Source organism: Bos javanicus, chromosome 21, assembly GCF_032452875.1.
Source record: "Bos javanicus breed banteng chromosome 21, ARS-OSU_banteng_1.0, whole genome shotgun sequence".
In the NCBI taxonomy this organism is placed as follows: Eukaryota; Metazoa; Chordata; class Mammalia; order Artiodactyla; family Bovidae; genus Bos; species Bos javanicus.
This window is the reverse complement of record NC_083888.1, coordinates 27095102-27114414: the sequence shown is the minus strand read 5'-3', so window position 1 is coordinate 27114414 and position 19313 is coordinate 27095102. Positions and strand designations below refer to the sequence as shown.

Genomic DNA, 19313 nt, shown 5'->3' with positions numbered 1-19313 from the left:
ATAAAATGACTATAGTGCAATGGGGCCTGGGAGTCTAGAGACCAGGTTCTTGACAGCAAATCGAAGACCTGATCAGAATGACTTCCCTGATGGTCCAGTGGTTAAGACTTTGCTTCCCAATGCAACAGACATGGATTCCATCTCTGGTTCAGGGGCTTAGATCGCACATGCCTTGTGGCCAAAAAACCAAAACATGAATGGAAACAATATTGTAGCAAATTCAGTAAAGACTTTAAAAATGGTCCACACACAAACACACATCTTAAGGAAAAACAAAACAAAACAAAGACCTGATCAGAGACTGGACAATTTTGTCAGCTTTTCCAATAACTCAGGTCCCACCAGGCTCCGCAGGGCACTGGCTGGCTCTAGGGGCACCATCATTCCCTTTCTGTAGACTCTGATTTTCATGCAAAGCACAGGTTTCCTAGCCCTACGGAAACCACAAAAGCATATTTCTGAGCCATTTCTCTTAAAAGGAACCAGAGGTAAGATCCTGAAAGGCTTGCATTCACCGTTCTTGGAGGTGTTTATTCAGATGTTTTGGGCAGACTCACCGTTACTATTCATTTTATAAAAGTAAAATAATGAATTCTGAGGTTGGTTTGGGAATATCTCAGTCTAATGTCCACTTTTTTCCTCTTCTAGGGACAGAAAGCTTGGATAGAAAAAACCTTTTGCAAACGAGAATGTATCTTTGTCATTCCCAGCACTAAAGACCCTAACAGGTAAATTGGAAGCCATAATTAAGACGTTATTCAAAATATCCCTTGTCCACCAGCTGCCAGCAACTATTCTGGTGTTTGAGGGAAAGGGAGGAGGAGTCAAGGATGCCCAGAACTTATTCTCCATGTGAGTCATTAAGCAGAGAGTCACCTGGGCTATAAACTCCTGTCAGGATGCAGACAGCCAAAATGACCTACAGATTCAATGTAATCCCTATCAGAGTTCTGGCTGACTTCGTTATAGAAATCGACAAACTGATTGGCATGGAATTGCAAGGGATCCAGAATAGCCAAAACAATCTTATAAAAAAGAACAAAGTAGAAGGGCTCATGTTGCTGCTGCTGCTGCTGCTAAGTCACTTCAGTCGTGTCCGACTCTGTGTGACCCCATAGACGGCAGCCCACCAGGCTCCCCAGTCCCTGGGATTCTCCAGGCTCATGTTACCTGATTTCAAAACTTCCTACAGTTCTACACTAATCAAGGTAGTGTAGTACTAAAATAAGGGTAGACATAAAGACCAATGTAATAGAACTGAGAGTCCAGAAAGAAACCCACTTGTCTGTGACCTGTCTATGATTTTTTGGCAAGGTTATCTAACCTGATGGAGAAAGATTAGTCTCTTCATCAAATGATGCTGAAACAACTGGACATCGAGGTGCAAAGGAATGGCTTTAAGCCCCTACCTCATACCACATATAAAAATTAACTCCAAATCTATCACATATCAGATGTAAGGGCTAAAACTATAAAGTTCTTAGACAAAAACATAGAAGTTAATCTTTATGACCTTGGATTTGGCAAATGATTCTTTGAATTGACACCGAAAGTATGAGCAGCAAAAGAAATACACTTTCAATGTTAACTTGTGTAGAGAAATGTTTTACTAAAGCAATGGAAGAATTTAGCAATACTGAAACATCCTTGAGGGTCAACTCTATATGGGGAGGTGGGTGGAGAGTGAGTGTCCTTTGTCACAGAATCTCAGTGATTGGTGGCCGTAATCATGTTGTCAAGACACCAAAAAGAATTAAAGGACTTCCCTGGTGGTCCAGTGGTTAAGAATCTGCCTGCCAACTGCAGGGGACACAGGTTCAATCCCTGGTCTGGGAAGATCGCACATTCGTGGGGCAACTAAATCCCTGTGCTACAACTAACTGAGCCTGTGCTCTAGAGCCCATGCTCCACAGCAAGAGAAGTCACTGCAATGAGAAGTCCTCAACTTAACTATAGAGTACTCCCCGCTCACTGCAGCTAGAGAAAGCCCGGATGCAACAACAAAGACCCAATATGGCCAAAAATAAATAAATAAAAAATTTAAAATAAATACAACAATCCTTAAAAAAAAAAAAGAATTAAGATGTGTTCAGTAAGAAAGGGTGGTCATCCAATATGTTTAAAATAGATATGCAATGATTATCTGGAAAAGGACACCATAAGGGGTATTTCTGTCCCCATTTAAAGCTGGATGAGGAAGGTGTTAGCCTGCTTCTATTCAGGTTAACACATCATTAGGAGGAGAATGTTCTAGAAAGACCAAGCTTTGTCTTTGTTTTCAGGTGTTGCTGTGGCCAGCTCACCAACCAACACATCCCTCCTCTGCCAAGTGTAACAGCCAGCAAAAATGGAGAGGAAAACAAATTGGTGGAAGTTCATCCTGAAAAATGGTCTGTTGGCAAACACACCCAGAGCTACCCCACAGATTCCTATGGGATTCTTGAATTCCAGGGTGGCGGATACTCCAACAAAGCCATGGTAAGAGAAGCCTTGGGAAGGGGTGTCATTAAGCCACAGCCTCCATCAGAGGCCCAGCCTCCCAGACTCTGAGACCGAAGATAGCTGGGTCTTCTTTCAAGAGTGTGATGCAATCTTCCTAGAGTTTTCATTGTAAAGACAAGAAATATATCTGCACACTCCACTTTTTAGCCATGAAATTTGGAAACTGGGCACTATGATAAAGAACACATGGTGTGCTGTGCTCAGTTGTGTTTGACTCTTTGCAATCCCCTGGACTGTAGCCCTCCAGGCTCCTCTTTCCATGGTATTTGCCAAGCAAGAATACTGGAGTGGGTTGTCATTTCTTCCTCCAGGGACTGAACCCAGGTTTCCTGCACTGCAGGCAGATTCTTTATTGTCTGAGCCACGAGGGAAGTCCCAAGAGTACTGGAGTGGGTTGTCATTTCCTTCTCCAGGGCATCTTTCTGAATCAGGGATCGAACATGCATCTCCTGCATTGCCAGGCGGGTTCTTTATCACTGAACCACCAGGGAAACACAATATGCTTTAAATCTATACCAAGAATCACAGTCCAGCCGGACTCTACAAAGACACTGTTCCATCTCCAGGGATAAGAGACGAATTATGTCATTTGGTTTTTAGGGTTGTTTGGGGCTTTGTTTTGTCTTTTCTATTAAATAACTGCAGGCATTGAGCCACCCTTACATGGGTGAGGAGCGCCTGGAAATATTTCTCTCTGAAGTCCAAGCCCAGCCTCCCTTGGCGGGCATTCAGCTGGTCCGAAAAGACAAGAAGACGGCAGCCTTGCACATTTGCATGTAAACAGGGAGTGCCCTCTGCCTTTCTGAGGAGCCCTGCCAGAGAGGGGAGGCGGCAGCACTGGGATCCCTTTCAGCCCATTCTAAATAATACTCCCACGGTCCCTGTCAGGCCATTTTTGCTATTTTATTCTCTTTCACTGGCCCAACATCATTGTTCAGATAAAATTCAGAAGTGTTCCAAGCAAATACCATAGCATTGGGTCCTCCAGAAGGGCGCCCTGCCTACTGGCCAGGACACAAAGAGGCGTTTCACAGGGGCCAGTGCATGGACTCATTAACCTCTTCTTCACCTTGAGGGAAAGGTCCAGCCCCGAGATCAGTTACAAGCCCCATTTCCAGCACCCATCCCCTCTAAGACATCCTGTCCCGCATCCAGCTGAGCCAGCTTGGGACCTTTTTTAAAAAAAATTTTATCGGACTACAGTTGATTTTCAATGTTGTGTTAGTTTCTGGTGTACAGCAAAGTGAATCAGCTATACATATACGTATATCCAATCTTTTACAGTCTTTTCCCATACAGACCATGAGCAAGTTCCCTGTGCTATACAGGAGGTCCTTATTAGTTCTCTATTATATGTATAGTACTGTGTGTAAATGTCAACTGGAATTTCCCCATTTATCCCTCCCCCACACCTTGGATTCTATAGGCTTCCCTGGTGACTCAGTGGTAAAGGATCTGCCTGCAATGCAGGAGACTCAAGTTAGATTCCTGGGTTGGGAAGACCTCCTGGAGAAGGAAATGACAACACACTCCAATATTCTTGCCTAGGAAATCCCATGGACAGAGGAGCCTGGTGGGCTACAGTCCATGGGGTCGCAAAGAGTCGGACACGACTGAGTGACTGAGCACATAAGCATGCGCAGAACTTTACTGCAGTCAGCTTTGACCTGTTATAAATGTTTTTGATTCAATAGTAAAAGAGGGATGGTCCAGGAAGACTGAGATTTGGGATTTGGGTGGGGGGGAAGGGGAGGGGGATTGAGTTGACTATCACTGGATTAGACTGGATTTCACTTTCTTCCATGGGTTTGGAGGAATCCCTGGCTTGAACAATGCAATTTAGCAACTGATCACGAGCACATGGAATATAGCCCAATGATGACCAATTGTTAAAAAGCTTTACATAAAGTAGATAAATTCCTAAGTTGCTCTAAAATTTTTGTAAACCTAGCAGGCATATTTCCTAGAAGTTTCCAATGAACAAAAAGTATCCAGAAAAAAAATAAATCTGGAGTAATTTCTTGCTCCTATGAATGCTAGATACAGTGAAGAAGTATTTCAATTGTTGTTTAGAACTATACATGGTCTTTGCTTTGAAATTTTAGAATGTGTTCCCTTTGAACTTTGGTTTAATTTTCTACAAATTTGTTTCTACAAATTTTCTACAAATTTCTGACAAATTTGTTAATTTGCAGATATTTGTGCATGTGTGTGACAGTACTTAATTTTTTTGGGGTTATGTACTTTAAAAATATTTTTTATTGGAGTATAGTTGCTTTACAATATTGTGTTATTTTCTGCTATAAGTCAGAAACAGAAAAACAAATGTCATATATTAATGCATATATGTAGAATCTAGAAAAATGGTACAGATGAACCTATTTGCAATGCACATAATTTTTAACAAACTAGTTAAATAATTAAAATAAATCTTTGCTAATAGTAATATCTTTCAGTATTGGACAATTTCAGGATTCCTTTTACTCTCAGTATTAATTATTGTCATTACTGAAGTTCTGATACTAGAAAAATTGGCTGGGAACTTTGACAAAATAAATCATCCTAAGGCAATGAAAAATGCAATCCACTGCAGTATTCTTGCCTGGAGAATGCCATGGACAAAGGAGCCTGGTGGGCTACAGTCTAGGGGGTCACAAAGAGTCTGATGCTACTAACACTCACACAGCACAATGCAATGAAAAAATAAAAGATAAGGTTTGCCAGGTAAAATACAAGACTCCCAATTACATTTGAATTTCAGATAGATAACATGTAATTTTTAAGGATGCCCCAAATATTGCAGGAAGCACACATATACTAAAACATGTTCCATTGTTCATGTAAAATTCAAGTTTAGCTGTGCATTCTATATTTCTACTTGCTGAATCTGGCAACCCTCCAGTGTTCCTTCCCATCGTGTGGCCACGGACTTGCACAGAGGGCCCCAGATCCCTGCCAGAGAGAAAGGCAGGAGGCTGTCACTTGAACCGGAATGGCAGTGACATGAGAGTCAGACCCAAGAAAGGGTGCTGAGGGCCACACCCTCTTTTGCAGTATATCCGGGTCTCCTACGACACCAAGCCAGACTCGCTGCTTCATCTCATGGTGAGAGACTGGCAGCTGGAGCTCCCCAAGCTCTTAATATCCGTGCATGGGGGCCTTCAGAACTTTGAGATGCAGCCCAAGCTGAAGCAGGTCTTCGGGAAAGGCCTGATCAAGGCTGCCATGACCACTGGGGCCTGGATCTTCACCGGGGGCGTCAGCACGGGTAAGTGTCGACCCTCTCCCTGGCTGTGAATGTGCAGACCCCGAGATCACTGTGGTTCCCTAGAAGCTTTGGGATAATTAAGATCAAGAAACAAAACATGCTGCATCCTGAGATTGAGACAGGCTGGGTCCTGAGACCCTTCGCTGCAGTGCTGGCACCTGGACTCACCTCTCCTTTAGATACAAAATCAAAGGAACTAAAGAGAGAGTCTCATAAAATTACTTTTATGGGACTAAAAAATATCTATGTGTATGCACAGTTGGGATGAATTCTGGATCCAAAAGATACAAAGAGACCGAAAATAAAAACAAAAACAGCTGCCACTTCGGAAGAGCATGGAGCAAGAGCAGTGGATCAGGAGCGAAAATAGAGTATTGTGCATGCCCCCTGCACACAGCACCACCTAATAGGTGGGCAAAACACCTAAGTCACCCCTTCAGCCTCACCCCTGGACACACTCCTGATCCTCACTCCATGTAAGGAACCAGCTCACCCCACCTTGGGAAGCAAGCAAGGGCACCTGTTGTTTGTTCTCACTATCCCCCCTGCTGCAGCAGGGACCCCAATAAAGTCTTGCCAGAATCTTGTCTGGCTTCTGCTGCTGCTGCTGCTGCTGAGTCACTTCAGTCGTGTCCGACTCTGTGCGACCCCATAGACGGCAGCCCACCAGGCTCCCCTGTCCCTGGGATTCTCCAGGCAAGAACACTGGAGTGGGTTGCCATTTCCTTCTCCAATGCATGAGAGTGAAATGTGAAAGTGAAGTCGCTCAGTCGTGTCCCACTCTTAGCGACCCCATGGACTGCAGCCTACCAGGCTCCTCCATCCATAGGATTTTCCAGGCAAGAGTACTGGAGTGGGCTGCCATTGTCTGGCCTCTAGTCAATCTCTATTGATGGGGGAAGGCCAAGAACCCGGGTTGGTAACAATAATATTTACGGCAGAAATGAAACTTTTATGTGGTATCTTGGTATTTATTTTGGTATGATCATGATAATGGTCAACATCTCTGGCACCTACTATGTGCCATTCTTTGACATGAGCACTGGACAATACCTCATTTTCACTGAGGCTTCTGACAATCCTTTTCCCATCACTGAGGCCCAGAGAGGTTGAGAAACACACCTGGCCATCTGACTCAGCTTTAGCTGAATGCAGACAAAGGGAGACCCTTACTTCATCCATCCTTAGGTCTTGGAAACTTGTGAAGAAAGTTCCTGTACAGTTGCTTTGGTTTTTATTTTCCCTTTCCTAGGAGCTAATGCAGGATGACTAATTTTTATGCGCTCAGACTTTCAGTGATTCAACCCTATTCTGCAAGAAGTGGAGCATCTCAGAGCAGGGAGCCCTAAAGTTCCTGAAAAGTGATTTGATGGGAGGTAAAGGGCAATGGCACCCCACTCCAGTACTCTTGCCTGGAAAATCCCACGGACAGGGGAGCCTGGTGGGCTGCAGTCCATGGGGTCGCTAAGAGTCAGACACGACTGAGCGACTTCACTTTCACTTTTCACTTTCACGCATTGGAGAAGGAAATGCCAACCCACTCCAGTGTTCTTGCCTGGAGAATCCCAGGGACGGGGGAGCCTGGTGGGCTGCCGTTTATGGGGTCACACAGAGTTGGACACGACTGAAGTGACTTAGCAGCAGCAGCAGCAGCATGGGGCCTGCAAATATGACTTACGGCTGCTCACAGGTGTCATCAGCCATGTGGGGGATGCCTTGAAGGACCACTCCTCCAAGTCCAGAGGCCGGGTCTGTGCTATAGGAATCGCTCCCTGGGGCATTGTGGAGAACAAAGAAGACCTGGTTGGAAGGGATGTAAGTATTTTCCCAGAGATGTGCAATTTTAAAAAATCGAAGCCTTTATTTTGATGTCATCGTAGATTTCACCTGCAGTTGTAGGAAATAATAAAGAGAGGTCTCATGTAGCCTTTTCCCTTTCCCCAGCAGTAACATCTTGCAAAATGATGATACAAGACTTCAAGCAGGATTCTGATCCCCTCAGTGCCTCAGCAGTAAAGAACCCACCTGCCAGTGCAGGAGATGAAGGTTCTATCCCTGGGTCAGGAAGATCCCCTGAAGAAGGGCATGATCTAAAATGTTGGGATGTCGGGACTTCCCTGTTGCTTCAGTGGTTAACACTCCATGCTTCCATTGCAGGGGGTGTGGGTTCAATCTCCGGTCAGGGAACTAATCCCACATCCCATGAGGTGCGGCCAAAATATGAAAAAAAAAATTTTAATTGCAGAATTAAGATACTGGGTTGTCATGACTAAAGTATTTTTTCTAATTTAATATAAAAATTGCAAAAAAAAAAAAAAAACCCACCAACTTTCAATAGAGAGGCTAGGGAAGACAGAGCAGGTTGAAGTGTACAATTAGATGAAGCCGTAGCTCCACATCTGAGTGCTTTTGCTTCTCCTGTTAGTCTTACTGTCAAAGTTCTGCACCTCTGACCTGTGCTGTGCATTTGATCAGGTGACACGGGTGTACCAGACCATGTCCAATCCCCTGAGTAAGCTCTCCGTGCTCAACAACTCTCACACGCACTTCATCCTGGCCGACAATGGCACCCTGGGCAAGTACGGGGCCGAGGTGATGCTGAGACGGCAGCTAGAGAAGCACATTTCTTTGCAGAAGATCAACACGAGTAAGTTGTTCTGTGGGCTCAGGGCTGTCCTGCAAACCGGGCTGGAGAAGAGACTGTCTGCAGGCATTTACAGTCTTCCCCTGACTCCTCTTTGACCATAGCAAGACCCTTTTCCTTGGCCACCAACCAAATCCCACTCCTTGAACTGCACTAGGATGCTTTGCCCCAAGTTCACAAGGAGTGTGGACCTGATAAACAGCCCCGCAGCCGTTGTCACAGTGATGGCATTCCCCACTATGTTGTCAGTGGTTCTCATTTCTTGTGGTGAGTTACTGTAGTTACTTTAATTTTGGGGGGGAGTATATTTGATTTACAATGCTAAGTTAATTTCTTCTGTACAGCAAATTGACTGTTCAAACTCCAGTGATTCTTAATGTCAAACAATGATCAAATGATCTTAAAGGGTATTTTGTTGTAACCATTATTGGTAAGATTGCAAAAGACAGTCTAGACCTTAGAAATGGTCATTGTAAATCATAATTAAAGGGTCTGTAGGGCTGCAGTGTGGTTGGAATGAGACAGCGTGCTATGAAAAGTTGTGGATTTCCAAGGAGCAGCTGCCTGGCTGATGGCTGTCACATTTTTGCTGTTCTGGCCACGTGCATGTTCACACCGCCCAACCTCCCCTGGCTGTGTGACCTGTGGGCTTCCCTTTGTCATCCTTTGCCCAGGGTTCTGAGTGGGGCAGGGACAGCAAAGGGGTGCTCAGTCGTCACCTCCCACAGCATGGAGCTTCAGTAGTCCAGCCTGAACCATGAAGAACCAGCTCTCCTCTGTTCTAGAAAAGAAGGTGATTGGGTCCCTGGAGTCCTGAAGATCTCGAATTTCAAGCCTTGCAGAGGCTGGAAATCTCAAGGGCAAGTCCACATAGTTTTGGTCCATTTCTTCAGCATCTCTTGGTTGATCCATTTCTCCAGCATCTCTTGGTTGGTCCATTTCTCCAGCATCTCTTGGCTGGAGAGCCTGCCTGGTACATACCAGACCCTCAACACATAGCTTCTGAAATGAATATAACTGAGGTTACTCTGGTAGGATACTGCAAAGCTGTTCACAATGGGACTTCCATGTCAGTCCAGCAGTTAGGACTCCATGCTTCCACTGCAGGAGACATGGGTTCTAGCCCTGGTCAGGGAACTAGGATCCTGTATGTCTTGAGGTGCAGGCAAAAAAAAAAAAAAGTTCAAAATATTTAAGAGTTACTGACTATAGAAATGCATTGTGGAAGCAAACCAGAAACACTCAATTCCCCTGCTTGAAGTTCTTAGACCTTTTCCCAACTGTGCTGGCAGTTCCTATCCAAAGTCCTTCAGAACCGTGAGACCAAGGACATATCTTGTATTCACTAACTTATTCACCAAGATCAGATAACTCCCATCACAACAAACAGACACTGGGGAAACATGCTCAGAACATAGTCTGTCCTGGCCAGTTTGAGGGTAAAATTGTGAAGTAGGAAAATGGGTCTCTGCTGCTCCTTCAGAGAAGGCAATGGCAACCCACTCCAGTACTCTTGCCTGGAAAATCCCATGGATGGAGGAACCTGGTAGGCTGCAGTCCATGGGGTTGCTACGAGTCGGATACGACTGAGTGACTTCACTTTCACTTTTCACTTTCATGCACTGGAGAAGGAAATGGCAATGCACTCCAGGGTTCTTGCCTGGAGAATCCCAGGGACAGAGGAGCCTAGTGGGCTGCCGTCTGTGGGGTCACACAGAGTCAGACATGACTGAAGCGACTTAGCAGCGGCAGCAGCAGCAGCTGCTCCTTCACTCCCACTATCTCCCCTCCCACCCAGAATCCTGGGTTCTTGAGGCCCTCCTGTTACCACCTGCTTCCCAGAGCCCACCTTCTGGTTCTGCCACCAGAGTCGGCTTGTCCTACCATGTTCAGAAGAGTCCTGTCATCTCATAGAGGCAGAGGGAGGACTCTGGGGGAAGTAATTATTTTTTTAATTAATTTTTTATGAGAGTGAAGTTGCTTTACAAGGTTGTGTTAGTTTCTTCTGTACAGCACAGTGAATCAGCTATATATATACAGGTATCCCCTCTTTTTTTGGATTTCCTTCCCATTCAGATCACCACAGAGCACTGAGTAGTAGAGTCCCCTGTGCTATACAATAGGTTCTTGTTAGTTACCTATTTTATACCTAGTTGTATATATATGTCAACCCCAATCTGCCAATTCATCCTACTCCCCCGCCTCTTGGTTTTTCTCTAATCTGTGTCTCTATTTCTGCTTTGCAAATAAGATCATCTGTACCAATTTTCTAGATTCCACATATATATGATGTTTGTGAAAACACAATTTTAATCAGTATATTTTTATTGAAATATAGCTGATTCACAATGTTGTGTTAATTTCTGCTGTACAACAAAGTGTGTGTGTGTGTATATATATATATATATATATACATACACACACACATATATATGATTCTTTATGGGAACAAGTTATTAACTGGGGAGCTAATGATGGTCCATGGCTTTGCCCTCCTAGATAACTCACTGCCTATTCCAGGCACTGGAGGCTAATCAACAGCTACTATACCTATTATAACAACACTGCACATCATGACACCACTTGAGGTTGACAGAACACCTTGACTTGACAGCCTCACAGTTTCTTATACTTTACATCCGTTGCTCCTTCAGGAGATAGAGGAGGCCCTGGGGTGATTCACCTCTTACTGCAGTTCAGGGTGGCCTGGTGACCAGTCCCAGGTCATAAGGCTAATTCACGTGAGGCTGGTATTATAGAACAGAGCTCTCCTAGCACTGGTCCAGACACCGTCTGCAGTGTCATTCTTGAAGGGACACCCATCCAGAGTGGGAACATCACCCAGGACAGGGCAGTAGGGAAGTATTCTTTTAGCAAGAAGAATCTTCCATGTTTCTTGCATCTCACCTTGAAGCATCTTGTAAGCTACGTGGGTGATACATACAGTTGAATCACATACATGTTGTCAGGCTCGTCATTTTAAGGCTCTGTTTTTTCCAATAAGGCTATGATGTGGGCTTTGAATAAAAGAACATGAGCAGTCATCACATCCTGAGGGCCTTCAACTCTCCCAGTGAAAACTAACCCTCTGTAAGCGCACGTCCAGGCCTAAGGGTTTCCTTCTTCCCCATGTTTCAGGAATCAGAGCAAGGGGTCAAATAGGGCCTTGACAGTGGTCTGAACTTGGATGTGGTATGTGTTTCAGGGCTGGGGCAGGGCGTGCCCCTCGTGGGCCTTGTGGTGGAAGGGGGCCCGAACGTGGTTTCCATCGTCCTGGAATATCTCCGAGAAGAGCCCCCGGTCCCCGTGGTGGTCTGCGATGGCAGTGGCCGGGCCTCAGACATCCTGTCCTTTGCCCACAAGTACTCGGAGGAAGGAGGGTAGGAGCTCTGACATGTTAGGAAGGGGGGTGGGGTTTGAACTGCCTCTTGTGAGGGCCAGAAGGAATCGTGGTATGGCTAGCCGGCCCAAAAACATAAGAGAAGGTAGTTTTTCTAGCTCTCCTGTCCCACTTCCCAGGGTCAGTAAGTGAGGGTGCTCTCAGAAGCAATGTTTCTTATGGATTCTTTCTTGGGTGGGGGGAGGGTATGCGTTCTCTCCCAACTTCATTTTCCCTTCTAAGCTTTTCAACCTAATAGCCTGAAATTTGGGGCTTCACAGCTGGCTCAGTGGTAAAGAATCTGCCTGCCAATGCAGGAGACTCAGGTTCAATTCCTGGGTCAGGAAGATCCCCTGGAGTAGGAAAAGGCAACCCACTCTGGTATTCTTGCTTGGGAAATCCCATGAACAGAGGAACCTGGTGGGCTAGAGTCCATGGGGTCACAAAGAGTCAGATACAACTTAGCGACTAAGCACTCACACAGCCTGAAATTTAGGACAAGTGTAAATGCAGCTGTTGACTGTGGTCCCTTTTGGTCTCCTATCCTGGTATCCTGGAATATCCTCCAATGGTTAATTTTCAAACCAAAGATACCAGACAGTATCACATTCAGCAGTCCTCAACCTTTTTAGCACCTGAGACCAGTTTTGTGGAAGACAGTTTTCCACGGACAGGGGACAGAGGGATGGTTTTGGGATGATTCAAGCACATCATGTTGATTGTTCCCTTTATTATTTATTACATCAGCTCCACCTCAGATCATCAGGCATTATTAGGTCTTGGAAGCTGGGGACCCCTGACTCATACAGATTTATTCATGTGGATTTCACCTGTGTTTTCTTCTTTTTCCCATCCCCTTCAAACAGGATAATCAATGACTCCCTCAGGGATCAACTTATAGTCACCATCCAAAAAACGTTTAATTACAACAAGACACAATCACATCAGCTGTTTGCAATGATCATGGAGTGCATGAAGAAGAAAGAACTGGTAAGTGTCTTGAGTGGATTCTCTAGGCAGCTCCACAGAGAGAATTGTTTCCTTTCTGATGCTGCCTATGTGTGCAGGATGAAGTTGTTCCTATTTTCATTCAGGCTTTTCCAAGAGGCAGTTTACAGATCCTGACCCAGCTGGCAATTCTGTCCATGTGAGGGAAGCAGGCAAAGCACAGGCAGGTTCTCCTCAGAGTAGGGATACAGATGCATCAGATCTTGTGTGTGTCAGGGCACCTCAGGCCACATCCCACCAGTTCTGAGGCTGATGTCATCAATGAGATTTAAAGTGTTGGCGTCACAGGGACTTCCCTTGTGATCTCTATGCTTAAGACTTTATACTTCCACTGCAGGGGGCTTGGTTGGATTCGATCCCTAGTCAGGGAACTAAGATCCCACATGCTGTGTAGTGTAGCCAAAAAGTAAAAAAAAAAAAAAAAAAAAAAAATTAAATAAAGCACTGAGGAGTGACATACACCATGCTTGCAGATGTGCTTAGAAAATTCTACAAAATACCCTCATTATTTTCTACCCTTTGCCTCCTTCAAGGGGAAAGTGAAAGTGTTAGTCACTCAGCTGTGTCTGACTCTTTGTGACCCCATGACTGTAGCCTTCCAGGCTCCTGAGTCCGTGGGATTCTCCAGGCAAGAATACTGCAATAGGTTGCCGTTCCCTTCTCCAGGAGATCTTCCCATCCCAGGGATAGAACCTGGGTCTCCCACTTTGCAGGCAGATTCTTTACAGTCTGAGCCACCAGGGAAGATTTTTTACCTCCTTAATTATTCTTATAAGGAAGAGGCACTCTTGTTAGACAGGCACTCTTCAAAATTCTAAATCTACAAATTTCCTACAAATGTATCAAATCTGAGTAGAGAGGCTTTTGTCACTTTCAGTAGCCATTTAGATATCAGCAGGCATGTCCTGCATGGGCTCCCTCAGCTCCAGGTGGGGTGAAGAATAAAATAAAGTCCAAGTGAGGATTCCAAATGCTGTCCCTTCTGGAAATCAGAAGGCCCTGATGGAAAATCCCCTTGCTCTAGGGATGGTTGTATTAGCATTGGCCTCTGAGGTCCCTTTTTTAAACAACACTCTAATTCTCCCTCTCAATTTCCACTTTGCTTTATTCAGTCTTTTCACGATTAATCTATTTTCAGGTCACTGTGTTTAGGATGGGTTCTGAGGGTCAGCAAGACATCGAGATGGCGATTTTAACTGCCCTGCTGAAAGGTGAGCTCTTAGAAATGGCCCCTCCTGTCCTTTCTGTGCTGGCCTCCCCAGGCCCCACTCTTGGCCAGGAAACCCTCCCCCTGCAACCTCCTTCCGCCAGGAAATGTGTCTGCTGGGGATGGAACCCTGAGCTGGCCAGGCTGCCTAGAGTTATTGTAGTCTAAAGCCGTGGTAGATGAGGCTCCAAGTGGGTTCTCTGGAGGGGACTTTTCTGGGAGGAGGGAGCAATGGACCACTGGTTCTTGATGGCTAAGAACCAGTTTCCACTGGTAGCTAGCTCATGACAGGTTTCAGCTCAGAGAGGGTAAGCATGAAATGATTTTTCATTTGTGATCCCTGCGTCTCACAGCGCTCCATCAATTTTCTCAGACTCTCCTAATGATAGGCTGCCACCTGGCTGCTTGAGGGGTCACCTCCCTCCTCCACTGCGAAGTGGAGGGTGCTGGAGGAGTGAGGGGCAGGGGTCACCACTGGGTCAGCCTCCTGGTGGTACTGAGCTGGTCTCCCTGCAGTAGAGGCTGGTACTCTGGACTGTGCTCCCCTTTGATCTGGAGGAGCAGAGCCCCTTGACCTGGCCTGGCAGGTGTCTGGGTGGCCCCAGGGCTTCTGCCCTCTTGCAGAATAGGAAACTGGGGTCCTTGGCTTCCTCCTCTGTTCCTCCTGGGAACAGAAACCTCTTTCCTGACATGGAAAGAGGTTGCCTCCATCCTCCTCCCAGCCAGCTCTTTGAAAATACTGAGTCACTCAGGGACCAGAGAAAAGGGTGAGATGCTGAGCCAGCCTATGGAAGCCCCTGCCCCCCACCCAGGCCCTTCCCCCACAACCCTCCACAGTCCAGGCGTGAGGTGAGAACTGCCCCGTCTCTTGCCTTCCAGGAACAAATGCATCGGCTCCGGACCAGCTGAGCTTGGCGCTGGCTTGGAACCGTGTGGACATAGCTCGGAGTCAGATCTTTGTCTTTGGGCCCCGCTGGCCGGTGAAACTAAGTCTTTTCAATCTATACTGTTTGTCATGACTTTGTACAGAGGGTGTATTAGTACAAGCTCCCTTGTGCTGTGGATCTCAGAAAATCTTCTGGGGTTTCTGATGACCCAATGTCTGGTCGCTTCCCTGGTGGTTCAGATGGTACTGAATCTGCCTGCGATGCACAAGATGTGTTTTGATCCCTGGATCAGGAAGATCCCCTGGAGGAGGGCACGGCAACCCACTCCAGTATTTTTGCCTGGAGAATCCCATGAACAGAGGAGCCTGGCAGGTTACAGTCCATGGTGTTGCAGAGTCGGACACGACTGAGTGACTAACACCAACAGTGTCTAGTTGTTAGGATTATTAGGAGTTGTTGCTGTGTCATTTCAAAGAACCAGCAAGAAATAAGAGCTCCTGGCACTAACTTCAGATTCAAACCAGTGCTCTTGAATAAAGAGCACTAAATATTTTATCATTGCTGGTGAACATGGGTTTTTACCCTTTTAAGAAGAAGAAAGAAGATTGCTCTTTAAAATGAAATACAATGATTGCATTGAAAGCATTGATTTTTAAACTATGTTCCATGAAACCCCAGAGGGCTAGGGGACTGTGTGTGTGACCTTTGTGTGTAGACTTTGGGGTGTGGTATGTGTGGATGTGGTTTGGTGTATTGTATATGTGTATCTATGTGCAGTATGTGTGTAGGGTGTGAAATGTATGTGTGGATGTGTGGTGTGTGGTTTACCGTGCATACGGTGTATGTCTGTGGGATCTGTGTATGTGTGTGGTTGTACCTGGGTGTGGTGTGGGGGTGTGTGTGTGCAGATATGAGCAAGCATGATGAACAGCTCTCAGCAACCTCCTGCTCCTTCAATCAAAGCAGCTTCTTTACAACTTGTGGTTACCAAGTGGGAGAGGAGTAGGGGAAGGATGGACTGGGAGTTTGGGATTAGCAGATGCAAACTGTTATATCTAGGATGGATAAACAGCAAGGTCCTACTGTACAGCACAGGGAATTCTATTCAATCTCCTGGGATAAATCATAATGGAAAAGAATTTTTAAAATGTAATATATGTGTATATTTATAACTGAATCACTTTGCTGTATAGCAGAATCCCAGGGACGGAGGAGCCTGGCGGGCTGCCATCTATGGGGTCGCACAGAGCCGGACACAACCGAATCGACTTAGCAGCAGCAGCAGAAATTAGCAGAACATTGTAAATCAACTATACTTATATTTTTTAAAATTATTTTTTTTGAAAAAAGCAGCTTCTTTTATAGGTTTTGTGTATTGGGACTTGGGGAAATTTTTTGTTTGCAAAATTAGGGCTCTGCTGCTTCAAAAGGGGGTTTGGAATATCCAGAGGATTCATGTCGAACTTTAAAAACCTTATTTCTCAAAACAGGTCTGGCACGTACCTTAAAAGTACATTTCATTTTCACAGTTATCTTTTATCCAATTAGTGTGAAGAATTTAAGCAATCAGTGTGTGCATGTGTGCTCAGTGGCTTCAGTCATGTCCAACTTTCTGCAACCCCATGGACTGTAGCCCATCAGGCTCCTCTGTCCATGGAATTTTTTAGGCCAGAATACTGGGGTGGGTTGCCATTTCTTCCTCCAGGGAATTTTCCTGCCCCAGCAATTGAACCCATATCTCCTGCATTGGCAGGCAGGTTCTTTACTGCTGAGCCACCAGGGAAGATTTAATGCATATTACAAGAAATTGAATATAGCTCCCTGTGCTATATATTAGGTCCTTGTTTATATTTTGTTTTTAATTGAGATAAATTGACATACGACATATTAGTTTTAGGTATACAATATAATGATTCAATATGTGTATATTATAAAATCACTACAATCTAATTACCATCTGTCACCACACACAGTTACAATTTTTTTCTTGTGATGAGAACTCTTAAGATCTACTGTCTTAGCAACTTTCAAATATACAACACAGAATTATCAACTGTAGTCACCATGTTGTACATGACATCCCATGGCATTTATTTTATAACTGGGAGTTTGTACCTATCGATAATCTTTATTCATTTCGCCCTCCTCCATCCTCCATACTAGGTCTTTATGTTAATTCTAAAAATGGAAAAAGCAGCAGATTTTACTGTGATTCTGTACAGATTGTTCACAGCTGAGCCTAACATTACAGCTGAACTCAAAGAGAAAGAAAGGTAGCCCTGGGTGAGTCACCAGGGCCCTACAAAGGAAAACACAACAAGCATGAAGGTTCTTACAGTCCATCCATTGTTTAAATTATGCGAAATTTAAATTAAATTTGGACCTTGCCTTATTTGAATAGATAGATGTTTGCTTTCCCTTGCATTTCTTTTTTAAAGAATAATTTTATGTATTTATGGCTTGTTGAGTGTGTTGGGTCTTCACTGCTGCACGTGGACTTTGTCTAGTTGCAGCGTGTGGGGGCTACTCTCTAGCTGTGGTGCACAGGCTTCTCATTACAGTGCTTTCTCTTGTTGTGGAGGACGGGCTGTGAGCACAGGCTCAGTAGTTGGGGCACATGGGGTTAGTTGCTCTGCGGCATGTGGGATCTTCCTGGACGAGGGATCAAACCTGTATCTCCTACATTGGCAGGCAGATTCTTTATCACAGAGCCACCTGGGAAGCCCCTCCCTTGCATTTCTAATTGATTCTCTCTTTTCTTCTTAGCATATTCCTTTCATCATCAAGACTATCTATTCTTTTATTACTGTTCATTGAGTGAATTCCCTTTCTTGTAGTATCTTTCAAAGGCCCTTGTTTCTCTGGAAACATGTGCCTGTCAGTTACACCCAGGAGACCTCAGCCCAGGCTTCTCTCCACACAAGCATCTGTGGTTTCACCTGTCATCTCCGGCCCCTCACAATTGTTTTCTCTCGTTTCCATCACTTTCCACAGACACTTCTTTTTGGTGCCTTTGAATTTACCTCTCAGCACCCTTTCCTTTGACAAAAACACACATCAACTGAAACAGCCACTTAAAGTACATGAATGTACTTCAAGCATTTAAGTAATAGAGGGTCACGAGATCAGGGTCTTTGCCACCAGACAACTGGCCTGTGACAGCTAAGTGTGTGTGTGTGTGTGTGTGCTCACAAGTATGTGTGCCTGTGTTGCCTGTGTGCATGTCTGAGTCTGTGTGCTCATGCTTGCACCTGTATGTGCCTGTGTATCTGTGCATGCATGTGGGCACTCCTGTGTACCTGGACGTGTGTGTGTGTGTGTGCGCACATGTGCATGCAGAGGGGAGGCACTGGTCCTGGGACAAGGGGAAGCTTTAATCCCTTTCCCAACCCTGTCTGCTTGAACTGCAGCCCCTGGGAAGCCTGGCACCCCCAACGGATAGCAAGGCCACGGAGAAGGAGAAGAAGCCACCCGCTGCGACCACCAAGGGGGGAAGAGGAAAAGGAAAAGGCAAGAAGAAAGGGAAGGTGAAGGAGGAGGTAGAGGAAGAAACTGACCCCCGGAAGCTTGAGCTGCTGAACTGGGTAGGTGGGATGGCTCTGGTCCCTTTCTTGGGCTCACAGGTCCTTGGAGCCAGTCATCCTCCTCGAGGGGAAGGTCAAGTTCTCACTGCCTCCTCAGCTGCCCTGTGAACTTGCCCCTACCCAGCACCCCCTAGGTACTCATGCCCCTCCCCTGGGCTCATGCAGGTGAATGCTCTGGAGCAGGCCATGCTGGACGCACTGGTCTTAGACCGTGTGGACTTTGTGAAGCTCCTGATTGAAAATGGAGTCAACATGCAACACTTTCTCACCATCCCGAGGCTGGAAGAGCTTTATAACACAGTGAGTGATTGTGAAGGAGGGAGAGTGGAGGGGAGCTGGCCCCATCAGAACACGGCTTTAGTGGAAGAGAGAGGGAAATGGCAACCCACTCGGCTATTCTTGCCTGAAGAATCCCAGGGACAGAGGAGCCTGGTGGGCTACAGTCCTAGGGGTTGCAAAGAGTCGGACATGATGGAGTGTCTAAGCATGAATCATTTAAGGGCCAGTGTTCTCGCCTGACCAGTGGGCTCGGCGAGGGTCCCATTCTCACCCACCTCTGCCAGGCTACCCAGCCCCCCGCCCCATCTGTACCATTAACTCAGGGATGGTGCATGAGGACAAGTTTCTACAAAGGAAGAGTCCAGCTCCTGGAGTCATTAGCAGAGTGAAAAGTTCCCAGGGTAAGCAGTCATTTGTTTCTGGGGACTACCACTTTTTATGAGGCTTTGATAAAAATGGAAAACTGAGTTTGCACAACAAGGAGCGCCTGACATGAGAATCACAGTGTTTGGATGAAATCCTCTTGGCTTGTATTCTTACCATATGAATTTTGAG

At 45.6% G+C, this 19313-nt stretch overlaps 1 protein-coding gene across 1 annotated transcript in view; it reads left to right on the top strand.

The window, feature by feature from the left end:
- The window catches only part of TRPM1 (transient receptor potential cation channel subfamily M member 1), a 100720-nt gene that overhangs the window by 37687 nt on the left and 43720 nt on the right, over positions 1-19313 (top strand). The window contains exons 2-12 of the mRNA XM_061394619.1: positions 649-728; positions 2283-2478; positions 5557-5770; positions 7461-7585; positions 8246-8417; positions 11620-11794; positions 12660-12783; positions 13940-14012; positions 14888-14988; positions 18306-18479; positions 18645-18779. Of these exons, the coding sequence (XP_061250603.1) occupies positions 649-728; positions 2283-2478; positions 5557-5770; positions 7461-7585; positions 8246-8417; positions 11620-11794; positions 12660-12783; positions 13940-14012; positions 14888-14988; positions 18306-18479; positions 18645-18779 (1569 nt within the window). The remainder of the gene's footprint in view (positions 1-648; positions 729-2282; positions 2479-5556; positions 5771-7460; positions 7586-8245; positions 8418-11619; positions 11795-12659; positions 12784-13939; positions 14013-14887; positions 14989-18305; positions 18480-18644; positions 18780-19313) is intronic.